Source organism: Leopardus geoffroyi, chromosome C1 (genome assembly GCF_018350155.1).
Source record: "Leopardus geoffroyi isolate Oge1 chromosome C1, O.geoffroyi_Oge1_pat1.0, whole genome shotgun sequence".
In the NCBI taxonomy this organism is placed as follows: Eukaryota; Metazoa; Chordata; class Mammalia; order Carnivora; family Felidae; genus Leopardus; species Leopardus geoffroyi.
Window position 1 is genome coordinate 31,330,377 of NC_059328.1, and position 14,840 is coordinate 31,345,216.

Sequence of the window (14,840 nt, forward strand, 5' to 3'; positions counted from 1 at the left end):
GAGAGAGACACACACAGAGAGAGAGGGAGAATGCCAAGCAGGCTCTGTGAATGGTCAGCGTAGAGTCTGACATGGGGCTTGAACCTAGGAAACTGTGAGACCATGACCTGAGCCGAAAACAAGAGCCAGACGCTCAACCGATTGAGTCACCCAGGTGCTCCACATTCTCAACTCTTGTAAGTTTCTTCCGGAATTTACAAATTTACCTAAATGACATGCTTATGCTAGTATTATATACCTTTTTGTCTTTGTTTATTCACTTCCTGCTATGGAAGATAAGAATTTAGATTTCTTTTCGTATTTCTGCCCCCCTTTCCATGCCATACACTTCCTCTCCCACCTTTTCCCCATATAGTTAAATAACAAAATTTTGTTAAATTAATGCTCGATGTCTGTGATAGCATGGCTAAATAGCATTGATAGATGAACCTTGCTTACACTTCTTTTCTGGTTAAACTTTTTTTCCCTTGGAGTCCATAACTGCCCCATTTAAATTTTTTTAAAATTTCCTGTGAATCTATGATTAATTCATCCGCTCATCCTCTGACAGAAGAGAACTTCCTCTTAGTTCCAACACATCAGCTCATCTATAAATTTCATTTTTCTTGGCACTTTCTGTTCTAAAGTTTGTCTTATGCCTCTAATCAGGAGTAGGCATTCTGCATAACCATCACCCTGGAATTTCCCTTCATCAGCACACTGGGAATGACCTTTATCTTTTTCCTGTGCTAAATGCTTTGCTTTCAGGATTTGGTGTTTTCCATTTTCCTAGGTTTACTCTGTCATTTTCGACAAAGTGTGCACAGGAGGAGAACTGGTTTGGGTTCCAAGAGGAAGCATATGGCTGATGCAAAAGAGGCAATTGAAGACAGTTTAAAGAAGCATGGGCAGGGTTAAAAACACCAATAAGGAGTATGATGTACCTTGGGGCGAGCAACAGCAGAAAGCCTAAAAGGGCAAGAGGAGAGGGTATTCTCAGAAAGACCACAGCTGTAGGAGAGGGTCATCCTCACAAGACTCTCGCTGTCATTTAGGGTGTGTTGGCTCAGCCAGCAGGGAGGGAGTAGAGAAAATTATTCAACCTCCCTCCACCGCTGCCCTCTGATTTCCCTCAGAATGCCTCCCATTGGCTGAAGCCAGCCTGCCCTCGAGTTGCACTGATGCCTTACGCTGCACCTGGGGGGCACACAGCAGGGCTAAGAGTAAAGTGGACGTGGAAAGGCCAACAGAGCACAGCCAGCACTGGAGGTAAAAGTTTGAAATCTAGTGTATCTGAGAGTCTCTCTGTTCAAAACTGCCTCTAGAGTAACACTTTGGCTGGTATGGAATTCTGGGTTGGCAACTCTTTTGTCTCAGAATTTTGGAGGCAATGTTCCGTTGTCTCCTGGCTTCCAGAATTGCTGTCGAGAACTCTGTGCCATTCTGATTCCTGATGCTTTTTATGTGACTTGTGTTTTTCCTTCCTGGAAGCTTAAGATCCTGTCTTTTTCCCCAGTGTTCTGCTATGTGGTGAGGGGTGAGTTCCTATCATTATACAACAGGGCCCCAAAGTAGGCCCAGGCCAGGTATACTTGCTCTGTCCTTCCTCGGCCCTGAAAATGTATGAAATATGGATACAGGTGCCCACTCTCCTACATCATTACAGAGGTGCAGTGCAACGGCTCATGTGTGATGTTTGGCCATTATTATGCATCTGTGGACAATGAAGCAAGATTGCAATGGTGGTGAGTTAGGCTGGGATTCAGACACTGCTAATACAGACAGCTCTGTCTCCTCTGGTGGAATCTGTGCTGGTTGATAGTAATGGGCAGTTATATTGTGAAACTAGGGGCGAGGAGGGAAGAGGGAGACTTTCAGTAGAAGTAAGGGGCACAAATTGTTTTGAAGAAAGTGGTAGGTTAGTATGGCATGAACAATGGGCCCACCAGGGTCCTCGGGTCTCTGGTGATGGGCCTGAGCCCCCAGGTTAGAGGGAGAGGTTCAAAAGCCAACCAAGCTGTCTTTAACAAAGACTATGAGACTGCACACAAGTAATCTGGGGCCTAAATGACAATGTGTGACCCAGAGGTAGGGAGAAGCCACTTTCTCTGTCTTTGCAAGGGATTGCCTGGAATCCGGAGAAGTCTTGGTGCTGTGAGTATCAAGAAGTTGACAGGGACACCAGCCTTCTCACAGTGGGCTCCATTAGCTGTGGAAAACTGATGCTCTTCCAAGAGTGTCAGGCTGTGGAAATTGACACATAGGAACTGGAAGGGGAGAGGAGGGTCATGTAGCTCAACCCCAGGGCTCAAAGAGTTGGCTTGTGCAGCAGACATATGTATTCAAGGCTGAACACTCAATCCACTGCAAGGCAGGGGAGGCTTTCAAATGTCACAAATTCTCTACACTAAGGAAAAAGTTTGAGGGTTGGTTGAAGAGAGTTGATTGGAAGGACTATGAGTTTATTTGAGACCCTTAGTTCATTTATTTACATGTGACAAATAGAACAGAGCTAGCAGTAAAGTGGGGGAACATAATTATCCAACTTTCTTAATGAAAGTCATTTTATGAGTAGTACCCTATTCAGGTAAAGTGACTGACCAGTCGATTAGAAGCTGGTTTAGTTCTGAGGCACCTGGGTGGCTCAGTCGGTTAAGCGCCCGACTTCGGCTTGGGTCATGATCCCACGGTCCGTGAGTTCAAGCCCCGCGTCGGGCTCTGTGCTGACAGCTCAGAGCCTGGAGCCTGTTTCGGATTCTGTGTCTCCCTCTCTCTCTGACCCTCCCCCGTTCATGCTCTGTCTCTCTCTGTCTCAAAAATAAATAAGCGTTAAAAAAAATAAAGAAAGAAGCTGGTTTAGTTCAACATATGACTCAAGATTTGACCTCTTAACAAGATGATGATACACTAATGAAAATTTCCAATAGCAGTAGTCCCAAAATATTCACCATGCCACCTTTTTTGGTAGTATTCTGGGCATTTTATCACAGTGGTTACTATAATATAATAGTTTTAAAAAGTTTCTATTTAGTCCTCTTATTTCTAAGAGTTGGGTTTTCAAAATACTCAGATATAAAGACCAAGGAGAGAAACCGTCTGGAAGTCAAGCATGATATGTGGTGTTAGGTTTCTCCAATTCATCCCAGTTTTTTGAAATCCACAGATACAAGGTGGCCAAACTTGGTTCAGCAGCCACTGAGACAGATAGGAGGCTCTTCTCTCTGGCGGTAACTAATGTGAATCACTTTTATGATAAAATAACACAATCATATTATGGAATAAAGGGAACTGTTTTGTAAGAATTGTCAAGGTAAAATTCAAGACTTCAAAAACAAAATCTGTACTTGGGAAGAGAAGAAATTTGCTTTAGCCATATCCTCAGACCCTGGGATATGCATTCACTTTCCTCTAATAATAATAATAATAGCAAATACTTGATGTATCTGTTAAGATAGATAGATTATGGGGTGCCTGGGTGGCTCAGTCGGTTAAGCGTCCGACTTCAGCTCAGGTCACGATCTCACAGTTTGTGGGTTTGAGTCCCGCGTCGGGCTCTGTGCTGACAGCTCGCAGCCTGGAGCCTGCCTCAGATTCTGTCTCCTTCTCTCTCTGTTCCTCCCCTGCTCATGCTCTGTCTCTCTCTCAAAAATAAATAAGGATTAAAAAAAAAAGATAGGTAGGTTATGCCATGGCAAACAAACAAAATTCAGTGGTTTGACAGAAAGAAGACTCATTTCTTGCTCATGCTACCTACCTTCCTTTGTGTGTTGACAGAGGGCTCTTGCTTATTAGTCCTTCTGGAATTCAGGACTGAATGTTTACCTCCTCAGATTCATACTGAGATCCCAATGTGATGGTATTAGGAAGTGAGGCTTTTGGGAGGTGATTAGGTCACGAGGATGGAGCCCTCATAAATGGGATCAGTGCCCTTACAAAAGAGATCCCAGAGGGGTGCCTGGGTGGCTCAGTTGATTAAGGACCGACTCTGGCAGGTCATGATCTCGTGGTCCACGAGTTTGAGCCCTGCGTCAGGCTCTGTGCTGACAGCTCAGAGCCTGGAGCCTGCTTTGGATTCTGTGTCTCCCTCTCTCTCTGTCCATCCCCCACGCTCGCTCTGGCTCTCTCTGTCTCTTGAAAATAAATAAAAATGTTTAAAAATTTTTGTTAAATAAATAAATAAAAGAGATCCCAGAGAGCACTCACAGCTTTTGCCACATGAGGATACAACAAGAAGTCACTGTCTATGAACCAGGAAGTGGGCTTTCAGTAGACATGAAATCTGTTGGTATGTTGATCTTGGACTTCCCAGTCTCCAGAACTGTGAGAAATATATTTATGTTGTTTATAAGCCACCCGATCTATGATATTCCATTATGGCATTCTGAACTGAGACAACCACCATCATGAAGGCTGATGGTTGCCATGCCAGGGGGAAAGAGAATCAGAGGAGTCTCAAAGCAGCAAATAAATGATTTGGACATGAAGTGACACATATCCTTTTTGCTCAAACTTGTTGGCCACAACCAACCATAAGAGAGCCAAGAAAGAAAATCCTACCATGAGCCCGGAAGGCAGAAAGCCAGAAATATTTAGTGAAGAGAATTAATTGTCTATCACTCACTTTGTGGCAAGAGCTGTTCCAAATATATTGCAGGCACGGGGTGCCTGGGTGGCTCAGTCAGTTAGGTGTTGGACTTTGGCCCAGGTCATGATCTCAGGATTTGATCCCCGCATCGGGCTCTGAGCTGACAGCTCAGGGCCTGGAGCCTGCTTCAGATTCTGTGTCCCTCTCTCTCTCTCTCCCTCTCTCTCTCTGTCCCTCCCCCACTTGTGCTCTCTCTCTCAAAAATAAATAAATAAAACATTAAAAAATATATATTGCAGGCGTTAGTTAAGCCTCATAACAATTCTGCGAAATAGGTCCTATTAATATTATCATCCCCATTTAATAGATGAAATAACTGAGGTACAGACAGGCTAAGTAACCTGATCAAAGTCACACAGACAGTAAACGGTGAAGCTGAAGATTTAAACCTACCCATTCTGGTCCTGTGGCCTGTGAGCTTAACCACCAGACTATGTAGTCTCTCACTAGATGGGAAATTTTGAGAAGCGCTGTCATAGATGATGGAGAGCCACTAAAGGATTTTAAAGCAAGAGGGTGTGACTCAATCAGATTTGCTATTGAGAAAGCTCTCATTGATATTGAAACTATAGGGTTAGAGTAAAGCAGGACGGCTATTTGCATAGTGAAGGGATGGAGATGAGGAGGGATTGAGCTAAGATACATTTACTACAATTAACGGGATAATCTTGAGCTTCTGTTTCATCAACTTGAGCCTCTGTTTCATCATTTCTTGAACATGATTACGGTAATACCTACCTTAATGGGTTTTTCTGAGGATTATAAAAAATAACATAAGCAAAACCTGGCACTACTATCTGGAATTACAGAGATCTACATTAAAAATCCCAGCTATACTACTCACTGGATGAGAGAGTTCATTATTCTAAGCCTCAGTTTGCTCGTTTATAAAACACATGTTAGGGGCGCCTGGGTGGCTCAGTCGGTTAAGCATCTCACTCTTGATTTCGGTTGGAGTCCTGATCTCGTGGTTTGTGAGTCTGAGCCCTGTGTTGGGCTCTGTGCTGACACTGTGGAGCCTGCTTGGGATCCTCTCTCCACCCCTCCCCTGCTCATGCTTTCTCTCTCTGTCCTACTCATGATAAATAAATACGACTTAAAAATGTTTTTCTTTAAATGTTTGTTTACTTTGGAGAGACAGAGTGCGAGCGGGGTGGGAGATAGAGCAAGGGAGACACAGAATCCAAAGTAGGCTTCAGGCTCTGAGACGTCAGCACAGAGCCTGATGCAGGGCTCTAACCCATGAACCAGGAGATCATGATCTGAGCTGAAATCCAATGCTGAACCGATTGAGCCACCTAGGGGCCCCAATAAACACAGATAAAAAAAAAACACGTGTTGGGGTGCCTGGGTGGCTCAGTCAGTTAAGCATCTGACTTTGCTCAGATGTGACCTCACCTCTGGTAAGTTCAAGCCCCGCATCAGGCTCTGTGCTGACGGCTCAGAGCTTGGAGCCCATTTTGGATTCTGTGTCTCCGCCTCTCTTTTGCCCCTCTCCTACTCGCCCTCTGTCTCCCTCTCACTCTCAAAAATAAATAACATTAAAAAACCACATGTTAATGTCAGAAAAGTTAAATAAGTTGAAAAATTATTACAAGCTCATTCAAGTTGAGAAAATTAGCTTAATTAGCTTAGGAGAAAGGCAGAATTCCTTCCAGAGAAAGAAATGAGATTTTGTTTAGGAAAAACTTACGTGTTTATGAAAGTCAAGTCTCCTAAGCACAAATAGAAGAGAAGAGGATTAGACAGAGAAGTAAATGTTTTTGTGGGTTTTTTTTTAATGTTCACTTATTTTTGAGAAAAAGAGCACAAACAGGGGAGGGGCAGAGAGAGAGGGAGACCCACAATCTGAAGCAGGCTCCAGGCCCTGAGCAGTCAGTGCAGAGTCCCATGTGGGGCTTGAACTCATGAACTGTGAGATCATGACCTGAGCTCAAGTTGGATGCTTAACCAACTGAGCCATCCAGGCACCTGACAAGTAAATAGTTTTGATCAATAAATAGAAAGTGTTGGTTTTCTACTGATGAGATGAAAGTTTTGAGGGAAGCCTGGGCTTGGGAGAAAGTAAAGAGATGGAGGAGAGGGTTTCACTAGAGAGAACTATGGGAATCTTGTCTTACCAGCTTCCCCAGTCCATTCTTCCCACCGCAGCCAGAGTGATCTTTTAAAACTACTAATTGGATCATGTTGTTCCCTTTCCCTTAGTCCAGTGCCTGATACTTAGAAGTTTCTCAGTAACAATTTGCTGAGTGAATGAATGAATGAAAACCCTTGCCAGGTAGCAGGTGGATTCCTAAAGAAAGAGACTTTTGTGGAGAAGTTCTGTGTAGTGAGGGCGGTTTTGGACACTGATGTTTAATAGTCATTTTAAGTAGTTCCCCATTTGTTTTGCTGTAATCACCCTTCCTCTCCACCACATCCCCCCAAATAACCTTCAGTGAAAGTCTGCTGCACAAAACAGCACTGTTTGGGGAGGATTTAAGAAATGAAAAAAAGTATCTAGGCAAACAATGTCCAAAGATGGCAGGAAATCTAATGAACAGGGGAACCCAGAATTCAGTGGGACCAGTGAGAGGTGACCAGAATCCTCTGAAAACGTGGGGGAAGATGTGCTGTCCCCCTTATGGTGGATTAGGGGCTTGGGCCCTCCATTCGGCTGTTGAAGAAAAGAATAAGCAGGACGACTTTGGAGTAGCCACAACCCTCAGGTTACATAAGAATGATAAATATTTAACTCATAGAGACGTTTGTTTTGAGGATTATATTGGGATAATTCATATAAAGCACTTAGCACAGAGCCTGGCACATAGTAAGAACTCAGCAAATGTTAATTGTTTCTCTTCACTTTCTTCCACTCCCTCCACTAGCTTTCTGCCAGGCTTCATTCATTCTTTTCCAAGGACACCTAGGGGGCGTGCCCTGTCCTCTCTCCGCCCACCACAAGCTCCGCCCCTCACTTCTGCCTGGCTTGGTTCTTGAGAGGCGGAGCCGAGGGAAGAGCCCAGGGCGCCGCGGTAAGGGCGGGGCGCATGCGCGGGCTGGGCTGGGTGGAGGTGGAGAGGAAGAGCTGCCGGAAGTAGGCGGCGGAGGTGGTGGCAGAGCAGGCGGCAGCTGCCAGGGAAACCGAGGCGCGGGACGCACGGCCCGCAGACAGGCAGGCCAGGCGGCGTCTCTGCGCGCCCAGGAGTGCCCCGTTTGCCTGGGCTGAGGGTCTCTAGTCCGGCAGCCTCCTCTGGACTCGGGCCTTTCCCTGAGCCCGCCAGGGGGCGCCGCACTGAGGGGGCTGCAGAGTGGGGGGCGGGCGCGGCTGACAAGAGAAGGGGGCGCCCGGCCCGGCCCGAGGGGGAGGGCTTTTCCCCCCGCTCAGGAGGTGCCCCTGGGCGGGGGACCCGGAGTCCTCACCTCCGAACTGAGGCAGGGGTTCCTGGGGGCGAGGAGGGCGCTTCGCCCTCTGCCCCCGCCGGCACCCTGGCCATGACGGGCAAGTCGGTGAAGGACGTGGATCGGTACCAGGCGGTCCTGGCCAACCTGCTGCTGGAGGAGGATAACAAGTTCTGTGCCGACTGCCAGTCCAAAGGTAGCGCATCCCTCCTGGCGGGCACGGGGTGTAGCTAGCCTCCGGCCGCGCCTGGGAGGTGGCCTGTGTGGGGAGGGGGTTTCTGGAGCTTAGGCCGCCCGAATCACGTTAAATGGTAAGGCGTGCTACTCTAACTGATGAGGCTGCCGCGTGTTCTGCGGCGCCGGGATGGTGTGGGGAGAGGCTGCGAGGGCGAGTGTGAGTGTCTGGGAGGGCCGGTGATGATGGGGGTGGAAGTGGCGTGTTGTGTGCAGGTGAGAATGTCTGTATGTCAGGGCTCCGAAGGAGTTCTGGGCCGACTGTCATTTAGAGGCAGCCCAGAGCTCACCGCCTTCCACTTGCAAAGCTGGGGGCGGGAGGGGAGGGGGGGAAGGAGGAGGAACTGCAGTGTGTGTGTGTGTGTGTGTGTGTGTGTGTGTGTGTGTGTGTGTGTAGACGGTGGGGGGGGGGCGGAGAGGCAGAGAGCGGGGGAGGAAGAGACGGAGGGAGGGGGAGGAGGGAAGTGACATGATGGTAGAAAAACTGCTTAAATAATTTTTTAAGGTGGTGATTGTTGCTGCCCGCTACTTGCGTAGCAGCTCCTTCTGTCATTTTACAGCCTTGCTGAACTCTGTCAGAGTGCATGGGTAGCTTTCTTTCTGGATATGTGAAGTGGGTACCTGCCTTATGCAGTGACACAGTGCGGATTTCTAGACAGCCTGGCCCTGGCCGTGGAGTGCGTTGGAGGCCTAATGTGTGTGTGTGTGTGTGTGTGTGTGTGTGTGTGTGTGTGTGGTGGCAGAAACTGGCACATTGTGGCTGAAGTGCAGGATCCTGTTTAGTCAGTGGAGAGAAGGAAGCAGTGGATGCATCAAATATGTTGTTCCATGATGCTTACCCTTCCAAAGGTGAAATGCGATCATTGTAAATGGGCAAAGCCATTTAGTCTTTGTTTTCTGTGTCCTCAAAGATTGATGATTTGATCCCATTAAAAATCAGTATGATAGGAAAGCTTGGTTATAAGTGAAAGCTTGGTTATATGCACCCAAAATGTACAGATACAAGATTCTGTAAATATTTTGTTTCCTTATTTCCCTTCTGAATTCTTTGGAATACAATTGGAGAAGTTGGGAAAATACTTTTCCCTTTGGGGAGAAGGGGATAGTTCTATTTGGGGAGCTATTGTTAATTTGCTTCTGTTCATAATGCAGTGGATTTACCACAGTCCTTTGCCATATAGCATATTGGGCACACAGTATACAACAAAGATTCAAATGTATTTGTATTTATCAATATTGAGAAAGGAAGGACATGCCTAATTCATACCTTTAGGTAATTAACTTTTATTTTAGAAACATGAGGTTATGAAAGGAGAACAGGGACACATAGATTTAAATACCTAGTAGTATATTTTAATGCCCTCTGCTAATAGATAAATGGCATGTGCTCTTAGGAAAAAGGTCCCCAGACTTCTTTCCTGAATTTTTGCTGTAGCAAGAATTTGCTTTAAAAAGTATTTTAGAATCGGGGAGCCTGGGTGGCTCAGTTGGTTGAGTGGTGGACTTCGGTTCAGGTCATGGTCTCCCAGTTCATGGGTTTAAGACCCACATTAGGCTCTCTGCTATCAATGCAGAGCCAGCTTTGAATCCTCTCTTCCCCCTCTCTCACTGCCTTCCCCTGCTGGTGCTTTCTCTCTCAAAACATAAATAAACTTAAAAAAAAAGTATTTTAGAGTCAATTTATATTGAGTAGGTTAATTTCTTATAGTTGACTCTTGTTAAATCTTGTCCTAGATCTACTGGAAGATTCAGTTTAAAATTTAGGAGTGTGTCTCCTGGCTTTACTCACATTCCCTTATGTCCTTAGTTGACAGATCTGGAGTCACAGTGAAGCAACCCACGAGAGTGAGCATTGCTACATTTGGGGAGTCAGATGCCATTTTGATGATTAGTACTGCTTTCAACCCCCCATTTCTCCTACTACTCATACTTACTCATATTCCAATGAAATATAGCATATGGAAGAGAGAGCTTGATTCATCACTTCTTTCCCCCAAACTTTCCACTACTCTTTCTTAATAGCATTATTGGGGATCAGGTAATGAAATATTAGTTAATTCTTAATGAGAACTAGTAACTACTGGCTTGTGAACTTTCTTAACTGCTATTAATGGTAGAATTCTGCCTCCTGAAATGATTTCTTATCACAAATTAGTTTCACATTTTGGCTTAGTGGCTTCAGTGACTTGGCCATTGTAGTAGACATGTAATGACAAGGTGTCAGTCATCTTTCTAATTTTTTAAAATGTTTATTTTTGAAAGTGAGAGACAGAGTGCAAGCAGGTGAGGGGCAGAGAGAGAGGGAGACACAGAATCTGAAACAGACTCCAGGCTCTGAGTTGTCAGCACAGAGCCTGATGCGGGGCTCGAACTCAGACTGTGAGATCATGACCTGAGCCAAAGTCGGATATTTAACTGACTGAGCCACCCAGGTGCCCCAAGTCATCTCTCAATTCAGTTAAATTATACATTGATGAAGCCTCAGTTTATCCATTATGTGAATAATCTAGCTCCTTCCACTCTTTCAATCTTTGTCACTCATTTTCCTCCTCTTTCCTAATTTTGGTTTCCATAAATGATCATGTAGACAACTACCGGGTCATGGAAGTTGACACTTCCATGGAAGTGTCCATGGAAGAGACATTATATCAGGAGATTAAGTTACCTGTTAGCTCTGGTAAAAAATACATGTAGTGGGGGGAGGTATTTAAAAACTATTGGGTTTGGAAAATGAGATTCAGATCTGAGTTTATTTATCCCTATGTCTCATGTTGTTTCTTACTTAGAAATTGAGAGCTAACTATACAGAACTTGGTGAGTGATTACTAATCCATTAATATTAAACCACATAATATAGCCCTGGGCTGCAGACCTATGAGCAGGTATTTTTGTGATGTTCTAAAACAACCCTTTGGTAATGGCTCTTCTGTTTAAAATCTTATACTTGCTTAAGGGTGTTACTATCTTTAGATATGTAATGTGAACACCAGAGTAGAAAACAAGTATGTGTATTCTTTACGTAGTATGAGCTTTGTTGGTCCTGGGATTTTTAACTCTCTTGAACACAAGACTCACCAGTTTCTGGGACTTCTAAGGCACTGAAGTGATTCCTGTGTGGCAAAGGAAGCTGCTTTGTTACTACCTTTTAAAAAGTGCTTTGACTTACTTTTAGGTCCAAAGATATGGTTTCCTCCTCACCCAAGGCTATTGTGACCTTTTGGGTAAATTTTTGGACTGATTTAAGTAGTGATAGAACAAAGGACAAGCTTACTAAAAATTCCAGATATGCCAATGGTAGCTCTACTCAGTTGAGGCTGGGTCCCATTTTTGGATAGAACCTTGTGGGATTGTACTAGTCCAAGGCTTAATCTTAACTCTGTAGTTCCATAGTCAGTGGCCCTGGAATGACTCCTACTAATCAACCTCTTCAGAGACTGGTTTAAACTAGACACTATCTTACTTACCATGTAAGGATCTTTGTCATGACCTGGATACCTGTTTCCACTAATGGGACGTTACTCTCTCAGTATCAAATTTTTTAAAACAATTGAGAGCTTTTTAATGAGCAGAGAATTAAAATGGAAGAGATTTGATGGTCTTGTGGAATATTTACTACAGACTGTGAAATCCCACATGGAATTCTGGAGTTTGACAGAAACTTTGTAATATTTGGTACTTTCCCCTTCTGCTGCATCCTGTCTCTGAAATGTTTTACCTTGAATTACCTAACCATTGCTTCTGTTCCAGTTTCCATTATATGTTCTTAAATTTATTTTATTTTTAAAATTTTGTGTTTTTGTGAGAGAAAGAGAGTGTAAGCGGGGAAGAGGGGCAGAGGGAGAAAGAGAATCTTAAGCAGGCTCCACGCTCAACGTGGAGCCCAACTCAGGGCTCGATCCCACAACCCTGGGATCATGACCTGAGCTGAAATTGAGAGTTGGAAGCTCAACCGACCGAGTCACCCAGAAGCCCCTATACTTTTAAATTTAAGAGATATCACTGTCCTGTGGTTCAAAATGTAAAAGCTTCAAAGGCAAATATGTACAAGAAAAAGTTGTATTCTTCGATCCAACTACTAACTAGGCCCAACACTGGTTAGCTTCTGAGATCAGACTAGATCCAGGTGCATTCAGGGTGGTGTGGCCGTAGACAGAAAAAGTTGTATTCGAATTCCTGATCCCTTGGGGCACCTGGGGTGGGGGGGGAGGTTCAGCCAGTTAAGCACTGACTTCGGCTCAGATCATGATCTGGTGGTTCATGAGTTCTAGCCCCACGTCGGGCTCTGTGCTGACAGCTCAGAACCTGGAGCCTGCTTCAGATTCTGTGTCTCCCTCTATCTGTGCCCCTCCCCTGCTCATGTTCTGTCTCTCTCCATCTCTCAAAAATAAATAAATGTTTAAAAAATGAAAAATAAATAATCCCTGATCCTTTAGCCACCATTTTCCCTTCCTCGAAGTAACCACTTTTGGTAATACCTTATGTGATTTTTGAGAGATGATATATACACAAACAACTACTTTTTTGAAAGTTTACTTCTTTTAGTAATCTCTGTACCAAGTGTGGGGCTTGAACCTACGACCCCAAGATCAAGAGTCACAAGCTCCTCTGACTGAGCCAGCCAAGCACCCTACAAGCAACTACATTTAATTATATGCTTTTTCAGTGCTTTCATGCAGGGAGTAATATTACAGTTCATAGCACTTTGCATTTTCAATCAGTAGTATAATATGGACAGCATGCAGGTGCTCTGTCTATGCACATTCAGGAGCTTCTTCATTCTCTCCAGGTGTTTTCTAAGGTGATACCTAGGATATTTTGATTAAGTTCAAAGATATGCCTAAGTGATTTGGAAACATCTGCTCTTGTTGAAGTCATTTTAGAAAACGTCCTAGGTCTGTCCATAGCACATATTTACCACATTTCAGGTGGTAAAGAAGTATAGGAATGGAAGGGGCTGCAGACCTGATGTTGAAACATCCAATTAAACTCCTTCACTCTTATTTTAGCTTTGTGGCCTTCAGCACTGCCCTGAATTTTCCTCATTTGAAAAATGAAAGTGCCTTGTAAAATAAATGTTCCACAAATGTAAGCATCACTTGCTATCACCATTGCTGGTCTGATTGACGCGGCCTTGGTTTTAGTTGTTTCACTTTCTGATTTTATGCCCTTAAATACTCTGGTGACTGGAAGCCATGGTTAGAATGACTCACTCAATAATTCCCTAGTCTTTAAGCCAAAACCATTTCCTATATATGGGGGTTCTGGCATTTTTGCAAATGTACTTTATGGTACCCTTGAGGATGGTCTCGGAATTTTTCCTCACTCTTCAAAATTGTATGAAAGATTAGACCAGGGAACTTTATGTAGAGATTTTCTAAAGTAGTCCTAAATTTTAACTCCAGTAAATTAATCTCTGGCTTTGCTTTATATTTGTTTTGTGTTGATAGTTAAGTCATTGCTTGTTAAGTAGCATTTTTTAGAACATGAACTTTCCTATCAGTTTTTAATTATTTTACCTATATTTGTGACACCTTTTGAGAGGTTAAAAAAATTCCATCAAATCTAGACAACAGAAGAAGTTTTGTGGCCATCTCTAGTTGTTAAACACTCTTCTCCGGCCAAGATCAAATAAATTTCTGGGTTTTTACAGCAAATGCACCTTAACTCTAACAGTCATGGCTGGGTTGACACAGTTACGCTGAAAGTAATTTATCAAAATCCTCATTAGACTGTCTTTTAATATCAACTTGTTAAGCCTGTTCCCTGGGAGATGCTTTCCTATTTGTTCTCCTTGTCCTTTAAATAACATTCGGTGGCAGTGGGATAGGGTACAAAATACCTTATCATTTAGGCGGAACTCTGCAAACCTCAAATCCACACCATATATATTCTTTCTGAAAATATTTCTAAGCACTTACTTTGCGTCAGACACTGTACCAGGCTATGTGGTAGATTCAGAGCTAGGGCCTTTGGTCTGAAGGATTACACAGTTGAATGGGGAAGCAGATGTGTAAACTGATAATGATGCAATGTAGTATTATCATGACGGCACTGTGTGCAGGGAGAAAGGAAAGACCGGAGAAAGCAAACAAGTCTGCCTCAGGAAGTCATGACTTCAAAGGCTGTGTAGGCTGTGTCTTGAATGATAAGCATGACTTTGCTAGGTGAATTTAGGCGACTTTGCATTCTAAGCAGAGGAAAATGGAATGTGCAAAGCTTCCAAAGTAGTGTGTGTGTGTGTGTGTGTGTGTGTGTGTGTGTGTGAGAGAGAGAGAGAGAGAGAGAGAGAGAGAGAGAGAGATTGATTCTCTAGTATATTGACTACATGTTGGGGAGTGGCAAGGGATAAAGTTTTTGACAGGTAGTCAGGGGCCAATAAGGTTAAAATCCTAGCTCTGTAGTTGATTTGGTGTATAGTATTGAGATTATGGATATGCTTTAGACCCTCTGCTGTGTAAGAAGCCCATACTATTGGAAGTCTACCTGCTACTCAAATGGAATAATAAGTATTGCAGACATGAAATGTTTTCTAATTGATGAGTAGTAAGAAAGGTCTCAATATTGTGCCCACAAGATCAATATGGAAGTGTGCCTTCACGAG

At 44.0% G+C, this 14,840-nt stretch overlaps 2 protein-coding genes across 2 annotated transcripts in view; both read left to right on the top strand.

Annotated features, from left to right (window-relative positions):
- Positions 1 to 1,459: 1,459 nt before the first annotated feature.
- On the top strand, positions 1,460 to 7,832 carry LOC123599873 (translation initiation factor IF-2-like). Its single transcript, XM_045482329.1, has 2 exons — positions 1,460 to 1,724; positions 7,492 to 7,832. The coding sequence occupies exons 1-2, from the start codon at positions 1,688 to 1,690 to the stop codon at positions 7,830 to 7,832; spliced, it is 378 nt and encodes a 125-aa protein (XP_045338285.1). The 5' UTR covers positions 1,460 to 1,687.
- The window catches only part of SMAP2 (small ArfGAP2), a 48,267-nt gene continuing 41,078 nt past the window's right edge, over positions 7,652 to 14,840 (top strand). Inside the window, exon 1 of the mRNA XM_045482327.1 lies at positions 7,652 to 8,201. Coding sequence (XP_045338283.1) covers positions 8,099 to 8,201 — 103 coding nt within the window. The 5' untranslated portion in view covers positions 7,652 to 8,098. The remainder of the gene's footprint in view (positions 8,202 to 14,840) is intronic.